We start from the raw sequence: 17850 nt of genomic DNA on the forward strand, positions 1-17850 counted from the left end.
AATTCTCGAGTCTACTTTGGCGTAGGAAAAGGCGATTTCCATGGGAAATCGAATGTAAGTAACTGGTTAAATAAAATTATTTACAAAACATCCATTTTTAAAAGATATCTTGCCTCACACAATTATATTTCTCTGAAATCCTTCTAGAACAGATCTGGTGCTGTGTTGATAATAATCATTATTCTCAAGAGATTTTAGGACATATATTAAAAATGCCATTTGGATTAAGGCAATATTTCTACAGCTCAGCATGTCACAATTCCCAGTTTCCTAGTGTCCTCTGTCTCCTCTCTATATTGGTGTCTCCTCTCTCCAGTGATACTGAGTTCCCGGTTGACCTTCAGCCATGAAGATCCTTTACCTGCTCTTTGCTGTTATCTTCTTGGTGCTCCTGGATGCCCCAGGTAAGATGTAAATGAAAATGAGGGATGATACAGAGGGATTTCTGGGAGCTTGTACTAGGGCTGTCTAATGCTTTTCATTAGAAAAATTATTCTAACTTTTTCTTATGAGTTCCAGTGGCTGGCCCTAGGAAAAACCATTGAGATTTGACTGAATTATGACCAGGCCAAAAAAATAAAATCCACATCCCCTGTTTGTTCTCCTCAGATCTTGCTGAGGTTTGCTGCTTAAACCACTCCCCATTCTATCTGCATAGCACATACTCTTCTTATAACGGGCAATCACAAAACTGAACATCTGGATGGGATGCTGACCAAATGAAGTCAACCAATTCCTTTCAAATACACCCTTGAGTTTGGCAGAAGGTGCATCTGGAGACCATGATTTAAAATGTAATGTCTGCTGCTGACTAGTGTTAATAATGTTGTGCCTTTCACAAACTCACTTATAAATTCAGGCCTCATGTCCCACTGAGAAGTTACACAGCTGGGAAGAGCCCCTCCTCTCAGAATCTTAGCCCCACCATGTATCAAAACCTGCCACAGTGTGCTTGGCTTTGTTTCAATAAATGATATCATCTGGGGGTGGGACAGTGTTGGCAGACATGACAACGAATCATGTTGGTTTCAGTTTCTATCTGTTGGTCCTAGACAGTTTTGTGAAAACACAACAAATGTTCTAAACAAAATATTCTAAAAGATTTAGCTGTGCACATTTGAGCTGCGTTTTCAACATACCAGGCCCCTCCTGTATCACCAAAAACTGGCAGTTGGTCATGAGGAAACTGTTCTCGACTGAATCTTCAGAAGAAAACCTGCGTTGAGTCTCACAGACGGGCAGGTGTTCAAACCAGAAGGGACTTTTGCAAGCCCGTCTCTTTCCAAAAGTTGTAGTCATCCAACTCAGCGCTGAGCCAGTTCAACCCTATGTAGCCAAATTTCATTGATGATGCTACCTGGCACGTCACTGCTTGAGCCAGAGGGAATTAAAACCACCCTGCAGTGACAAAGGGAAGTTAGCAGTGCAGGCAGCCACTTGCTTTCTGTCCCTTAAAGGCTTCTGGCAGTGAAGAATGCTTGTACTCAGAGCTATGGTTCTAAACTCTGCAGCTGAAGAGTCAGCGTCCCTGTTTAATTAAATCGTTCTATCATGTTCTCAGAAACTGCCGTTGAAAGTGCGCTGAACAAAAACCATTGAAATAGTACTAACACTGTGATAAACTTCTGCACTGGAAGATAACTGGGCTGATTTGGCCAGATCTCAGTGAATGGGAAATGCCTGGCATCCTAGAATCCAGCCTTTATTTACCTTGCTTTGCAGAATGATGATTAAGACTCATGTGATAATTGAGATGACCCATAGAAGGTGTGCGGAGAACTTAACATGGGGGAAAAATAATTCAATTAGTGTAATGGGTTATTATCACTTCAAAGTTTTTTCTTCTGCTGCTACGGATAGCTCATCTCAATTGATTGGCCTCTTACAGTTGGTATGCATACTTCCACCTTTTCATGTTCTCTGTATGTATAAATATCTTCTGTCTGTGTGTTCCATTCTATAGAGCTGTAGCTCACGAAAGCTTATGCTGAAATAAATATGTTAGTCTCTAAGGTGCCGCAAGTACTCCTGTTCTTATTGTTCTGAATGAAATTGAATTGGTTTAAGCATGAAGGTCCCTCTGTAAAGTTAACTTGGCCACATTGCAAATCTGCAGTCTGTCCTATTCCTGAACTGCTTCTTTCTGACTGTACGTGCCATAAATTATAGAGCCCGCTAAGCTGGTCACATTAATGTTGCAGCAGGAACAAGTCCTAGAGAAAGAGATGGGAGGGCGAGAGACTTTCACACTCATGAAAACACCAGAGAGGCAGATTGGGGGCAAGAGATGTGAAGCTGTGAGCTCCTTGGGCCTGCAGCATGGGAGCCAGGGACCTAGACTAGGGTGCCCTGCTCTCTTGGCCAATTCACTGAGCATATCCAGAGATCCGTGCTATCACCAGGCAGGGCTGCTAGCACTGAACTGCCACCAGGACAGAGTCATGCTTCAGGTAGAATTAGAATTTCCCTGCATTCTTTAAGAGTTAGTTATCTATCATCTAAATACTGATCTGTCATTTTAGTTTCAGCTGTAGACAAGGTGTGTTTGATAGAACAACTGTACAAGGGTGTGAGTTGTGCTTTTCTAAACTATAGCTTTTTGGTAGACAGCCAGTTCAGCAGTTTAGATACTATGTCTGTTAAAACACTAAAAGAATGTTGCAGGAGGGGTGATGGATTCCCTGTGCTAGAGTTAACCCAATCCAACTTCACACACCATTCAGTGAATGGGCAGTTCGTCCCCTGACATTTGATTTGAAATCCAACATCATATTATTCTTGTTCTATGGGAAACATTAAAAAANTATCTGCACACCATGTGCCCTTCTTATAACGGGCAATCACAGAATCTAGATGTGATACTGACACAAAGTCTGGCCAACTCCTTTCAATATACCCTTGGGTGTGGGAGAAGATGCACAGGGCTAGGAAACAGGAGACCATGAATTGAAATGTAACTTCTGCTGCTGACTTGTGTTAAAAATTCTGTGATTTTCACCACCTGACTTCTTATGAATCAGGTCACGTGTCCTACTCAGAGGTTATGCTGTTGGGCCCATAACCCAGATCTCCAAAATGGCAGTCGTTCATCTCAGTGTCTTAGCCCGACTGGGTCTCAAAACCTTCCACAACAACATGCTTGGCTTTGTTTTGAGAAATGATGTCATCTGGGTTTGGGACAGTGGTTGCAGCCATGACAATGCATCATGTAGGAATGCAGTTTCTATCCGTTGGCTGTAGATAGTTTTGTGAAAACACAACAAATGCTCTAAACTAAATATTCTAAAAGATTTGGCTGTGCACATTGGGGCTGCCTTTTCAAAATAGCAGGTCAATTGGGTATAACCAAACACTGGCAATTGGTCATGAAAGAACAATTCCTGAGTGCATCTTGTGAAGAAAATCTGAGCAGAATCACAGAGATGGGCAGACGTTCAAACCTGGAAGGGACTCTCTCAAGTCAATCTCTTTCAAATCTTTGTAGTCATCCAACCCAACAGTGAGGCAGTTCAACCCCACTTAGCCAAATTTCATTGATGATACTGCCTGGCACATCATTGTCAGAGCCTGAGGGAATCCAAACCAAACCCCAGCCACAAAGGGAAGTTAGCAATGCAGGCAGCCCCTTGCTTTCCATCCCTTAAAGGCATGGGGCAATGAAGGATGCCCGTGCTCAGAGCTGTGGTTCTAAAATGGGCAGCTGGAAAGTCAATGCCAATGTTTAATTAAATCACTCCATTCTCTTTTTAGAGGCTGCCATTGAACATTGAACAACCACTGAAATTGTACTGAAGCTGTGATAAACTTTTGCACTGGAAGATAATTGGGCAGACTTGGTCAGGTCTCAGTGAACGAGAAATGCCGGTCATCTTGGAATCACAACTGTAATTTACCCTGCATTGCAGTACGATGATTAAGGCTCTTTTTCTTTGTCAGGTTTCTCCCATGCTCTGGTGACCCGAAAAGGGTGTAGACGCCGTGGGGGTGAATGTCACTTTTGGCGGTGTCCCACCAATGCTAGATACCTTGACAAATGCTTTTTTGGCCATTGCTGTCAAAGGTAAGCTCAGTGTCCATAAGGGGGACCCTGCAGTGTGAGCAGAACTGCTCAGTACTCTCTTTTCAGTTAAGAGCTGATGAATCCTTCTGTCCTTAAAGCAGATCAGCTCTTAGACCTTTATTTTCCCCTTTTTGCAAACCAGGGGAGGTAATTTTAAAAATCTTGGTGATGACGATGTTAACATTGTTCAGAATGAATGTGAATGTTTTAAGCATGAAGGTTCTTCTGTAAAGTTCATTCGGCCACCTTGCAGATCTGCAGCCGGTCTTATTCCTGTTCTGTTTGTTGCTGACTGTATGTGCCATAAGTTATAGAGGCTGTTCAGCTGGTCAAATTAACGCTGCAGCACCAACAGGTCATAGAGAAACAATTGGGAGGGTGGGAGTCTTTCCAGCCTGCTAAAATAGCAGATTGAGGGCAAGAGATGTGATACTGGCAGCAACTTGGGCCTGCCGAGTTGAAGCCAGAGACCTAGGCTGGAGTGTTCATGCTACCAACTGCAGTGCTGATCTGCTGGCCAATTCACTGAGCATGCCCAGAGATCCATGATCTCACCAGGCAGTGCTGCTAGCATTGAACTGCTGCAGAACAGAGTCAGACTTCAGGTGGAATTGGCGTTTCCTGCATTTTTTGCAGAGTTAATTTTCTGTCACCTAAGTAAATATGTCTCATTTTAGCTTCAGCTGTAGACAAGGTGTGTTCGATACAGCAACTGTTTATATGAGTGTGAATTGTGCTTTTCTATAGTGTGGTCTGTATAGGCAGCTAGTTCTTCCATTTGGATACATATAACTATCCACTTAGAAACTCTGTAACACAGGGTTTTCACTGATTTTTGTGAAGCCCCCCCTCCTCTCCCAAACATGCTATAAAAACTCCACCACCCACCTGTGCCACAAGTGCTTTTCTGCATCTTCAATAGATTAAAAGCTGTATTAAATTGATAGTTATACAGTTAAAGACACACACCTACAGTATATACTGTAATATAAAAAAGAAAAGGATAATATAGGTACAACAATGAAAAACTGAATATTATTTTTCTTTTACTGACTCAGTGGGAAATTTCTTGCTGGTGATAACCCGCAGGCTCGGAGGCCCTCTGAGGTGAGTCAGGGAGTGGAGGTGGCTTTCTTTCCCCAAGGCCTGCCACCAGGGGCTGAAGCCCTGTTTATTTTGGTGGACCCCCTGAAACCTGCTTGTGGCCCCCGTAGAGGGCCCTGACCCCTTGGTTGAGAACCACGGCTGTAACAGAGCATTGCAGTAGGGACTGTGGATTCCCTGTGCTTGCGTTAACCAAGAACCTCTTCATTCACCATTCAGTGAATGGGTAATTGCTCCCATGCCATTTGATTTGAAATGAAACATCATATTGTCCTTTTTCTGTAGGAAAACATAAAAAAATCTGATTCTCTTTTCTCTGTACAGGAGATTTTCTGACTGATTGTCTAAGCAGGATCTCAGGGAATCGGGCAGACAGCCACTTGCTTCTAAAATCATCAGATCCTGCTTCAATGGAACCCTGAAGTGCTGCTGTTCATTTGGGCTGTAAAGAACCTTGTGAGCTGGAGAAATTTAGAAGGGAGCCCTTTTAGCACCCATATAAGATTTGTTACTCTCCTTTTAATAAAAGCAAGCTGGTGTGAGAGCATCATGCTGAAGTGTGTGTGTGTGTGTTGGTGCGAGGCAAGAGGGATATTTCTATCATTCTTGTCCTTTTGAAATCATCTTATTTATCTTTCTAAAATTAAATGTAACCCCCAAGGAGATTACCTAGATTCCTGGAGTTCTGTCTGCTGGCAGCTCAGGAAGGGGGAGCCAAGGCAAACTCAGAGTCTGCCCGGCAACCAATAGGGAGTGATATGCCACTCCCATGGAGTTCAGGAAAGGGGCGAAGCCATTTTGGAGTCAGTCTGGAGCCAGCCAGGGCAAGGGCAGGACTAGCTGTGTGGGGAGCTAGTGCGTCCCAGGCTTGCATGCAGGGTTCCCCTTGAGAACAGGCATCTAGGGACCTGACAGCAGATCCCTCAGCTGGGTTTTTCCTTCCCCACTGATGATTCCCAATTTGTAGCATTTGCTGGGAAATTTCCCCAGCCAGGCTGAGTTTGCCCTCCAGCTCCCTAGGTGAGACCAGTCACCAAATGGTCAGCTCTGCTCTGGCTGCTAGTCCAGGGAAGCTGCCTGCTGAGTGTGTGACTAGAGGCTGGGCTAGGAGGCTACAGTTTGGATGTTAGTGTAGTTGTATAATCTACACCTTGAGCCCTGCACCCCTTTTTGGGGAGGGGAACTCTTGGGACCGACACAGCCTGATTCCTGCCTGAGGAGGATCCCTGCCAGCAGACAGTAGCCCCTCTGCAGTGATTGAAGAGTCCAGCGTCATCTTCAAACCTGGGGATCATTCATGGAGTTTGCGAGTGCACCATCTTTTAGTTAGTTAGGGAATTTGTTTGGGGGACCCCCTACTCTCTGAACGTGTCCTCAAGCCATGGAGTGAGGGTTTGAGGATTTTATAATCTGCTGCCTATTACACCTGAGGGGGGTTTTACCACTTCTCCTCCCACTTCTGAGTCCCTTGGGCTGTACTGAACCCAGTCAGCCACACTGATAAACCACTGCAGAGAAGAATTTTGTGGTTATAGGTCATCAAGGGCCCCAGCAAAGTACATGTACCAACGGGACACTAATTTTACATTTGCTACATCAAGTCACGGGTATTGTCAGTGAGGGCACTGGTGACCCTAAAAATAGTGTTTCACCCTGTTATGTTGTATTTGTCTCCTGTTAAAAATATATTCAACACAATAACTATATTAATGTGTTTGTGTTATTTCTTGGAAGTCTCCAACTATCTGGCAAGTAAGTGGGGATTACTCTGTAGTTAGAATTTTCCACCCAAGCTGCCCTGGTGACCCTGCCAGGAAGGAGCGAGGGGGGTGGAGGCACTGCCAAATAATTTAATAGAAAAAAAAAAAGAAAGAAGATACACCCTGCTGAGTGGGTGGTGGGATCCAAAAGAACCCAGACCTGTCCATCAAAACCTGTAAGCGGATTGGCATTAAAGGAGGTAACCAGGTGGAGAGGGGCACTACATAAACATAAAATAAAATGAAATATCCTAAAACTCCCCAATCATATGTTAATACCACTCAAGGGTATTTATAAACCATGATTCACATATCTCGGTAGATTTCAATGTGCTTTTATGGGTAGATTTTTATTTCTTGCAGTTGTTGCAAAGATTATCTGTTTCTGGTATCACAGGAACTGGGTTCAGTCCCATCTTGACTGTATGATGTGTGGGTAACCCACTCCTGGTGCTCCATTGTACCTAGACCTTCCTTTTGCTCTGAACCCTCTTTGTCCACAAGCAGGAGAACAGAGGAAATCAGGCCAAGCTTTAGAATGGTAGATAGATGATGGATTATGAGTCCATGACCTCTCCCTTTCCCAGCTGTACACAGTTTATCAGCTTTCATATCCTTGAAGGGTGTATCTACACTGGGAGGTGCAGGTGGCATTTCCAGCTCGGGGAGACATACTCTCACAAGCTCTGATTGAGCTCGTGCACCAAAAATAGAAGTGTAGCCATGGCAGTGCAAGTGGCAGAACAAGCTAGCAACCTAAGTATGATCCCGTCTGAAACCCTATATGCCTCCTTCTGGTGGCTAGCTGAAATTACAGCTCTACCTCCAGTGTAGACGTAGCTTTAGGGACACTTGGCATTAGGAGGAGGTGGGGGTGGGGTAAAGATGGTTTGGGCACCTGGGGGTGGTTGAGGCTGTTCGGGTGCAGGCAGAAGTTGGTAGCTGGAGAAGTGGGGGTGAGGGTTTGTCCATTCAGTGAAGACTCTGGAGGGTGCTTTGAGGCTGTGGGCATGTCAAGTGGAACTGATAGAATTGACTTCTTCCATAGGTTACATGTTGGGTGTCTCATGCTGGCTTGAGGGCTTTGGAGCAACATCTATGAATTAGACCCTGTGCCAAACACAACGGGTACATTATCTGATAAGTTTTCCTCTGTGAGCTTGTTCTGTGGGCCTGTCTCAAGGGTCTGCCATGATGCAGGTGGATGTGGTCAATGACTGATTGTTGTTATGCAGCGCTGGGTTACTTTTTGCTCACATTTTATTTTCAACTATTATTGGTGTCGTCATGCTGAAGAGGCCTCAACCTGGATCAGAGCCCCATCGTGCTGGGCACTGTACATGTACCTAGGAAAAGATGGTCTCTGCTCCCAACGGCTTACAATCAAAATAGACGAGATAGATGAAGTATTATTAAGCCTATTTGACACTGGAAGAGCTGCAGCCCAGAGAGACAAAAAGCCCAGATTTCTCCTTTGGCCCTTTACAAATCTGGCCCAGAGTGACTTGCCCAAAGTCACACCCGGAGTCTGTGGTTGAGCTAGGATCTGAGCCCTGACTTTCTCATTCTCCTCTAGTGACTGATCCATAAACCATCCTTCCTGGGTAGGCGTTTTAACAAAGGGAAGGAGAGTGATCCTGGGAATTACTATCCCAGAAGTCACTTTTACCCTGGTAGATCAAAGGGTAAAAGAAAAGAGTTTCTATGGAGGGGATACTGGAACCATGGACAGGAGCAGGACGTGGGTTTGGAGAGAACAGGACTTGTCAGACATCTGACGGCTTTGTGTGATGGAGTTACCAAATGAGTGGCTGAGCAGCACGTCATTGATGTAACGTGTTTGGATTCCAGCAAATCACTTACTGCAACATCTCGTGAATTCTCACCCTGAAAGGCTAAATCCTGCTCAGCTCACTCACGTGATCCCAGGGGCACACTTGGAACAGGCCCACATCGGACAGGCTTTTGGGAGATCAGGCAATTGATTGAAATAGCTGAGATTTCCATTTTGTAAAATTATTCTAGTCTTCTACGGGAAATCATGGGTCTGATTCTGATCTCCCATGTGCCAGTTTTACACCTGTGTAACAAGGATGGCTTCAGTGGTGTCCCTCCTGATTTACAGCAGTCACTGCTGAGACTGAGTGATGAAGAATTCAGAACAATGTACCAAATGTGGTGCTAATGGTTAATTACCCACACTGTTAAAAATTTACACCATGTTTCCAGTCTGAGTTTATTTACTGTCAAGTTCAAGACATTGGAACTTGTCAAACATGTGTCTGCTAGAATGAAGAGCACATTATGATTTTTTTCTTACCCATAAAGGAACTTTAAAACTGCAATTAACTGACCCCTTAACCTTCTTCTTAAGCTAACTAGATTGAGCTCCTTAAGTCTATCACTTTAAGGCACATTTTCCAATTCTTTAATCATTCTTGTGGGTCTTCACTGCACATTCTCCAGTTTATCAACATCATTCCTGAATTGTGGACAACAGAACTAAACAAAGTATTCCGGTATCAATCTCACCAGTGTGCTATACAGAACAATTTCACTTCCCTGCTCCAACACCCTACTCATCTGTCCATATATCTCAGGATCACATGATTACTTTCCACCATAGCATCACACTGGGAGCTCATTTACCATAGCTTCTCTATTGTGATCCCAAATCCTTTTTAGAGTCACTGCTTTCCAGGATACAGTCCCCCATTCTGTAGGTATGGACTGCATTACTTCTTGCTACATGTATAACCTTGCATTTGTCTGTATTAAAATGCATTTTTATTGGGCTCAGCTTACCAAGCAAACCAGATCACTCAGGATCTGTCCTCAACATTATTTACCACTGGACCAAATTGTGTGTCATCCATCAATTTTATCCCACAGTTAAATATATTTTCTAGTAGATGTTTTTAACATCTTCCTTAGTTACTAGTGCATTGCCTCTTTTGTCATGTGATATGCATACACCAACCTTCTTCTTTCCAGACATAGAAAAGAAAGATGTATTGAACACTTCTGGCTTTTTCTGCATCATTATGAATTTGTTTTTTACTCTTCTGGGAGTAATGGCCCTATACCATTTTTAGACTCTCTTTTCTTCCTGGAGTAATTAAAAAAAAACCCACCTTTGTTATCTTGGCCTTGCCAGCCATGGAGTTTTCTCCGATGGCCTTAGTTTCTTTTACCATATTTCTGCTCTTCATTACTTCTAAACTGTATTGACTACAATCTATTTCCCCAGTTTCCTATATATATATATATATATATATATATAGTGGCAGAGCACCAACTTTGCCTCAGGGTGTGTGTGTGGGGGTCCTGCACTTCTAGGCGCTTAGGGGTTGCCTCAGAGGTTTGCTGTGACCCTCAATGTAGCCTCTCTCCCCTCCTAGAGGCAAGGATTAGTTTACTGAGCCACCTTCATCATCGGCCAGTCAACGGGTTTGGTGTAAGAACCCTTTTTAGTCCCCGTCTTCCTTCTCAGGGAGTGTTTGTGTAGAGGTTGGGGGAACCCAGGCCCACCCTCTTCTCTGGGTTCCAGCCCAGGGACCCTAATTGGCAGTGGCAACAGGTAGTTTTCCTATGCTACTGGAGCTATAGCCCTTCCCCGGGCTACTTCCCCAAACAGCCCCTCCTAGGTACCTAACCATGCCTGTTCTCCTGACCCTTTTACTGCGCACCATCTTTCTCCCAGTCTTCCCACAACACACCATCTTGCTCCTACCAGCCAGCCTTGCTGAAGGGGCTTCCTTTTAAACTAGTCCCAGCCGGTTCTAAATGGGCTTCAGGTGATCTGATTAGCCTGTTTCCCTTGATTGCTTCTAATCAGTTCTTAATTGGCTCCAGGTGTCTTATGGAGTCTGCCTGACTTAATTGCTTGTAGCACCTTCCTGACTGCTCTGGGGTAGCCCCTGCCCTGGTCACTCAGAAAACAGAAAACTATTCATCCAGCGTCCAGCGTGTTTTCCTTCAATCAGACTCCTGCACCCCACTGGTCTGGGTCTGTCATAATATATATATAATTTTTAATTGTTCCCTTGATTTCTCATACACACAGCTATAGGGGAGACAAACACCCTCCATTCTATCCTAGAGACCTTTCTTTTGTTTTTCGTGGTGGTTTTTTTCTATGCTAAAATGAAAACAGGGTTGTTTCCAGCCCCAAACCCTGAATGTGCTGCTCTGGCAGGGTATGGGAGATATCACACCACAAGGGGCGGGGGAAGAATTCTCCCAAAGCATGAGAGGGAATACAACTGAGATAATTGGTCTCCATTGTCTCTGTGGCAGGCACTGGTTTGGGTGATAGAAGGGACCTTGCTGTGGGCTGTTATGTCTAAGGGAATGTCTACACTGCAATTAGACACCGGTGGCTGGCCCATGCCAGCTGACTCAGGCTCCAGGGGTGCAAGCTAAGGGGCTGTTTAACTGCGATGTAGGCTTCCAGACTTGGGCTGCAGCCCGAGCTGTGGGACACTCCCACCTTGAAGCATCCTAGAGCCTGGGTTCCAGTCGAAGCCTGAACTTCTACACTGCAATTCCTCAGCCTGAGACTGAGTCCGCTGGCACAGACCCACACCAGGGTCTTATTGCTGTGTCGACACATCCCTGCCTATGTTTCTAGCTCAGTGGTTTGTGCATAGGCCTGCTAAACCCAGGGTTGTGAGCTCAATCCTTGAGGGGGGCAAAATCAGTACTTGGTCCTGCTGGTGAAGGCAGGGGGCTGGACTCAATGACCTTTCAAGGTCCTTTCCAGCTCTAGGAGATAGGATCTCTCCATTAATTTATTTTTAAAGTCTTTCACTGGCACACCTAGCTCTCAGCCACTAGATGACAGTAGCAGCAGAAAAATGTTCCTTCCTATTGAGCATCAGCCTTGAAGTAGTCTCACCAAGGAGCCTGCTAGATTTTTGTGACATATAATGGAGACAATCATGGAAAGACAAAAGCTTCTGCCTAAGGCTGTGATCAATTTACAAATGTAGATCCACCACACTGAAGGGGTTAAAAAAAAAAGATCTTCCTGAAATGTTTGTTGCATGGTCCAATGGCTAAGATTAGTTTCAGGGAACTTTTGGAGTGGGATCAGATATGGCCGTTAGGATATCTTGTGAGTGACCAATTGAAATAGCTGGAAACTTTTTCTTTTGTAAATTGTACTCGTCTTTTTATGAATGATCATGTACTCGAGTCTGAACTCAATGACACCACTTTACACCGGCATAGCTACAATGACTTCGGTGGAGTTCTTCCTGATTTACAGCAGTGTAACAGGGAACAGAATCAGGGCTCAGACCATAAAGCAGTTTAGCCTGATTTCCTCTGTTCTCCTCATTGTGGAAAATGGGGATTCAGAGCAGAGGGAAGGTCTAGGTGCAATGGAGTGCCGTGGTGAGGGTTACCCACACACTGTACAGTCAATCTGGGACTGAACCCAGCTCCTCTGCACCACAAACTAATAGGATTTGTAACAATTGTAAGAAATAAAGATCTACCCATAGAAGTTAATTGAAACCTACAGAAATGGGTGGACCATGGATTATAAATACCCATGTATGGTATTAACATGCAATAGGGACTTTTTAAGGGTATTTTATTATATGTTTAATTTAAAAAGATAAATGAGATGGATTTCTAAAGGAGAAGAATTATAGAAACAGCCCCTTTGCCTCCCACCAACACACACACACTTCAGCATGATGATCTCACACCAGTTTGCTTTTATTGAAAGGAGAGTAACAAAACTTTCACTCTATGCATCCGAAGAAGTGAGGTTTTTACTCACGAAAGCTTATGCCCAAATAAATCTGTTAGTCTTTAAGGTGCCACCAGACTCTTTGTTGTTTTTGTAGATACAGACTAACACGGCTACCCCCTGATACTTGAAAACTTATATGGGAGATTCAAGGGTTCCCTTCTGGAATTTCTCCACCTCAAAAGGTTCCTTATAGCCCAAATGAACAGCATTTCAGGGTTCCATTGAAGCAGGATCTGATGATTTTAGAAGCAAGTGGCTGTGTGCCAGATTCCAAGAGATCCTGCCTCGACAATCAGTCATACCATCTATACAAGTACAAAGAAAAGAGACTCAGATTTCTTGTTGATTTCCATTAAAACAGGGCCAATATGATGTTTGATTTCAAATCAAAAGGCACAGGAGGAATTGCCCATTCACTGAATGGTGGGTGAAGAGGTTCTTGGTTAACTCCATCACAGGGAATCCATTGTCCCTACTGTAACATTCTGTCACAGAGTTTCAAAGGGGATAGTTATATTATCTAAACTGGAAAACTGGCTGTCTATAACAAGTATACTTTAGAAAAGCCTGTACAGTTGTTCTATCAAACACACCTTGTCTATCACTGAAGCTAAAATGAGACATACTTACTTAGAAGATAAATCACTAACTCTGAAAGAATGCAGGGAAATGCTAATTCTGCCTGAAGTCTCTGATCTGGTGGCAGTTCCATGCTAGCAGCCCTGTCTGCTGAGAACATGGATCTCTGGGCATGCTCAGTGACGTGGCCAGGCAAATCGCCCTGCAGTTGGTAGCATGGCCACTCCAGCCTAGGGCCCTGGTTCCCACTCTCCAGGCTCAGGGAGCTCAGAGCTTCACATCTCTTGCCCCCAATCTGCCTCTCTGGTGTTTTAGTGGGTGAGGAAGTTTCTCACACTCCCAACTGTTTCTCTAGGACCTGTTCCGGCTGCAACATTAATATGACCAGCTGAGTGGCCTGTATCATTTATGACACATACAGTCACAAAGAAGCGGAACAGGAATAGAAAGAGCTGCAGATTTGCAATGTGGCCAACTCAAATGTACAGAGCATGCTTAAAACATGAACATTGATTTTGAACAGTGTTACCTCCCCTGGTTTTTAAAAGGGGGAAAATAAAGGGCTACGTGCTCAGCTGCTTTAAGGATGGAAGATTCATCAGCTCTTAAATGGAAAGAGTGTAATGAACAGTTCTGTTCACACTGCAGGGTCTCCCTTGTGGAACATTGAACTTACTTTCGACAGCAAACACCACGGGGATGGCATCTTGCAAGGTATAGAGATTTGATGGGACATCGTCTAAGGTAACAGGATCCCGCACGGCGCGAACATTCCTTTCGGGTCAGCTGAGCCTGGGAGAACCCTGAGAAGGAAAAAGAGTCTTCATCATCATTCTGCAGAGCAGGTGTAACCTTTCGGTGGAATATGAGGCCTGACTTTATAATAAGCCAGGCTGTGAAAGGCACAGAATTATTAACCCTAGTCAGCAGGAGAAGTTCTATTTTAAGTCATGGTCTTCTGCCCAGTCCCAGCCCCATGCACCTTCTCACAATCCCCGGGGTATACTGAAAGGGCTTGGCTAGACTTCATTTGGTCAGCATCCAATCCAGATGTTCAGTTTTGTGATTGCTCGTTATAAGAAGAGTATGTGCTGAGCAGATAGAATGTGGTGTGGCTTAAGCAGGAAGCCTCAGCAAGCTCTGAGGAAAACGTTGAGGGAACATGGATATTTTTTTTTTGACTGGTCATAGTTCAGTCAAATCTCTATGGTTTTTCATGGGAGCAGGCACTGGAGGTCCTAAGAAAATGTTAGATTTTTTTTTCTAATGGAAACTGTTTGACAGCCTTAGTATAAGCTCCCAGATATTCCTCTATATCATCACACATTTTCATTTACATCTTACCTGGGGCATCCATGAGCACCAAGAAGACCACGGCAAACAGCAGGAAAAGGATTTTCATGGCTGAAGGTTGGCTGGGAACTTAGAGTCACTGGAGAGAAGGAAGACTGAGACAGAGTAGATAGAGGACACTAGGAATTGTGACATGGTGAGCTGTAGAAATATTGCCTTAATACAAATGACATTTCTAATATGTGTTCTGCAATCTCTTAAGAAGAATAATTATTATCCACACAGCACCATAGATGTCCTTGAAGGATTGCAGATAAATACAATTGTGTGAGACAAGATATCTTTTAAAAACAGATGTTTGGTAAATAATTTTATTTAACTGATTACTTACATTAGATTTCTCATGGAAATCTCTTTTTCCTTCACCAAAGTTTAGACTGGAGAATTATTGCATATTTATGTATTTTATTACCCCAAATATAATGGAAAGAAATTAAGAAATTACAGAAAGCAAAAAAAAAAAAAAAAAAAGGTGGTTGGATGCTCATGTTTATGACATTTCTAAAAATAAATTCATGTGATGCTACAATTTACTAAGAAATAGTAAATCACATCAATTCATTTAAGGTCTAATCATAGTCTTATTGAGGAAAGCTTTTTACTGGTTCTGTACTACACTGGGGAGGTGACTTTGCTACTAACATTGAACTAGTGGTCTAGTTACCAGGCACACAGGGATGCAACACCACTCACTCAAATTTGGCCTGGTCACCCTCAGTGCCACTGAAATTTGGCCCAGGTGCCCCTCCATCCTGATGGGGGAAGGGTAGAGGGGCTAAATTTGAGTGAGTGGCATTGTGACACTGTATAATTACTGGATTCCTAGAAGGCTCAACTCTACCCCCTAGAAAGTCTGACATGTCCCTTCCCCTGGCTGAGAACCTCTCATTGCAACTATTCCAATTTCTCTGGATTTTACCTGTATCCTTCAGTCTTAGGCCACTTTCACAAAATATTCAAAGTTCACAAAATATTCAAATACTGGAAATAATTTTTCACTTACCAGCAAATTCAAAGTGTAGAGTGGGGGATTTTTGCACCTTTACATATTTTATATGATTTGAGACAGCACTTAAAGCAAATAAATCACAGAAAGAAGAATAAAGGTCATTAGTTGATCTTGTTTAAGAAATTTCCCAGCAGTGACAGCGCTGAAAGATGGACCTGGTCCCACCCCTCGCTATTTGTGCTGGTGCTTGCGGAGCCCAGGGCTGACAGTGCTTGGAAGTGCTCAAGCAGCAACAACCAGGCTCCTGTCTCTTGTGACTACTCCCTCTCTTCCTGTATCTCTCCTTCTTTCCTTCCCCTTTTCTCACCTCCACCCTCCTCTCTGCCTCCCTTCATTCCCTGCCCTTCTGCCCCCCATTCTATTTTCCTTAACTCCTCCTCTGTCTCTGCCTGTCCTTTTTCTCCCTGAAACCTTCTCCTTTCAGTCTTCAACTTCATTTGTTTTCTTTCTTTTATGTCGGCTCTTTCTCAGTCTCCCCCATTTTTTCTCTCCTCCTCTAGCTTCTCTCTCATTCTTCCCTCTTTTTTTGACTGTCCTCATTCCTAAAACTGGAAATCCTCCCACAGCCTTCATGTTCGTAAATCAGTGGTGATTAACTACCACAGGACTACAGGACACACACACACTGTCTTTGGATAAATAGGATTTCCAGATAAAGGGACTTTAGATAAGTGGAATTATCCTGTAGATGATTTTAACTCAGGTCGCTTTAAAATAACTAATGTGTCCTTGGGATAAACTTAACATGTGTAGCTTGACTACTTTTTCATTCAAACAGGCATGAAGGCATGTTCTCCAGCTCAATCCCAGGTGGTTTCTTGAGACACCTAGAAAGTTCATTCAGGTAGTTCACTCACTCAAGAAGTTGTGACAACTGTGTTCCTTTTCTCTTTCTGGATCTAGCAGCCATCTCGCTAGACAGTATTTTAAAGGAAGAGTTAACAGGATGATTACAAGAAAGGTGGCTATAATAGTTACCGGACAAGGGCGCTCTCAGTAGTCAGGTGATGACTGTCTCTCTTGCTCAGATATTTCAGCTTCAGGGAGTGACACTTTGACCAAAACTGCCTGTTTTATACAGTTTCTGAAGGCTTGGTTTCTTCCTGGCAAGGCTGCTGTCGACCAATCAGAAGGTGACTCCTGCTTCTGGGGCAGATTTGAAATATCCAACCACAATTTGAAAGTTGGAATTCTTGCAACTCTGTGGAAAATTCCATGGTCTTTGTGCAAAACATCTTGTGCCATCCCAGCTTGTGTAAGACACATTAGGCCTTTGTGCAAAACACCGGTTTAGCTCAGATCAGCAACTTACTTCTGCAGGCCACTTCATGGTGGCCGCCCTGTATTGTGCTGCTTGACCAACTTGACATGACTCCATGTCAAACCCTCAGTCTTAACAATAATAGTTAAAAGTAAAGACACAAATTGTTGATGTAAGAAAAATGTGAAGGGTTCTGTGATGGATGTCAAGATACAGAGCTGCTTGCATCTCTGTCCCCTTGATAGTCTCTGAATGTCCCACTCAGGCATTAGGCCTTGGGCACTGACCTGTCCTGGGGTGGAATTTCACAAGTCTCCCACTCTCAGGATACGTCTGCCCTGCAATCGGAGGGGTAACTGCAGCACACGGACACACACCCGAACTAGCTTTGATCTAGCCAGCTGAGGTCCAGTAGCAGCAATGCCATGAAAGCACAGGCTAGCAACTCAGGTACATACCCAGAGTTCCGAGTCATTTGTACTGCCCTTGCTGCTACCCAAGCAGCCATGGATTCACAGCTATTGTTATTCCAGCAAGCTAGATAAAGCTAACTCAGGTATGTCTAACAAATCAAGACACACCCTGGGGAGGGAAGACCAGCACAAACGCTCCCTGTTGTCACTGGGATGGGGTGGAGAAAGAGAGAAGGTCTATTGCCAATGGCGTGGCAACTCTCCTATAGGAAATTAGGGTGACCAGACGTCCTGATAAGACTACACTAGCAGACCAGGGTCGTCTTTTTTTTTTTTGCTCTGCCGGCAGACCCCCCTCCCCTAGTGTCCTGATATTTTCTTCTTCTCTTCCTTTCCCTATAGGAAATGGGGTGACTAAGAGTCTCCTTTCCAGGCTGTGGAAGAGGGATGAACACCCCCAGCCCACCCTGCACAGGAAAACTGGGAGGAGGGACTTTTGCTATGAAGATTTGGGGTTTGAGAAACTTTATTTTGAAAGACTTTT

At 44.0% G+C, this 17850-nt stretch overlaps 1 protein-coding gene and 1 long non-coding RNA gene across 2 annotated transcripts; one reads left to right on the forward strand and one right to left on the reverse strand.

The window, feature by feature from the left end:
- Nucleotides 1-346: 346 nt before the first annotated feature.
- On the forward strand, nucleotides 347-5711 carry LOC117875396 (antimicrobial peptide THP2-like). Its single transcript, XM_034766696.1, has 4 exons — nucleotides 347-404; nucleotides 3937-4060; nucleotides 5119-5167; nucleotides 5489-5711. The coding sequence occupies exons 1-4, from the start codon at nucleotides 347-349 to the stop codon at nucleotides 5498-5500; spliced, it is 243 nt and encodes an 80-aa protein (XP_034622587.1). The 3' UTR covers nucleotides 5501-5711.
- Nucleotides 5712-12824: 7113 nt separating this feature from the next.
- On the reverse strand, nucleotides 12825-16677 carry LOC117874061. Its single transcript, XR_004644888.1, has 4 exons — nucleotides 16611-16677; nucleotides 14615-14718; nucleotides 13947-14073; nucleotides 12825-12996 (listed from the first exon to the last, which is right to left on the reverse strand). It is a non-coding gene; the product is annotated as an uncharacterized LOC117874061 (long non-coding RNA).
- Nucleotides 16678-17850: the final 1173 nt, after the last annotated feature.

Source organism: Trachemys scripta, chromosome 3 (genome assembly GCF_013100865.1).
Source record: "Trachemys scripta elegans isolate TJP31775 chromosome 3, CAS_Tse_1.0, whole genome shotgun sequence".
NCBI lineage: Eukaryota > Metazoa > Chordata > Testudines > Emydidae > Trachemys > Trachemys scripta.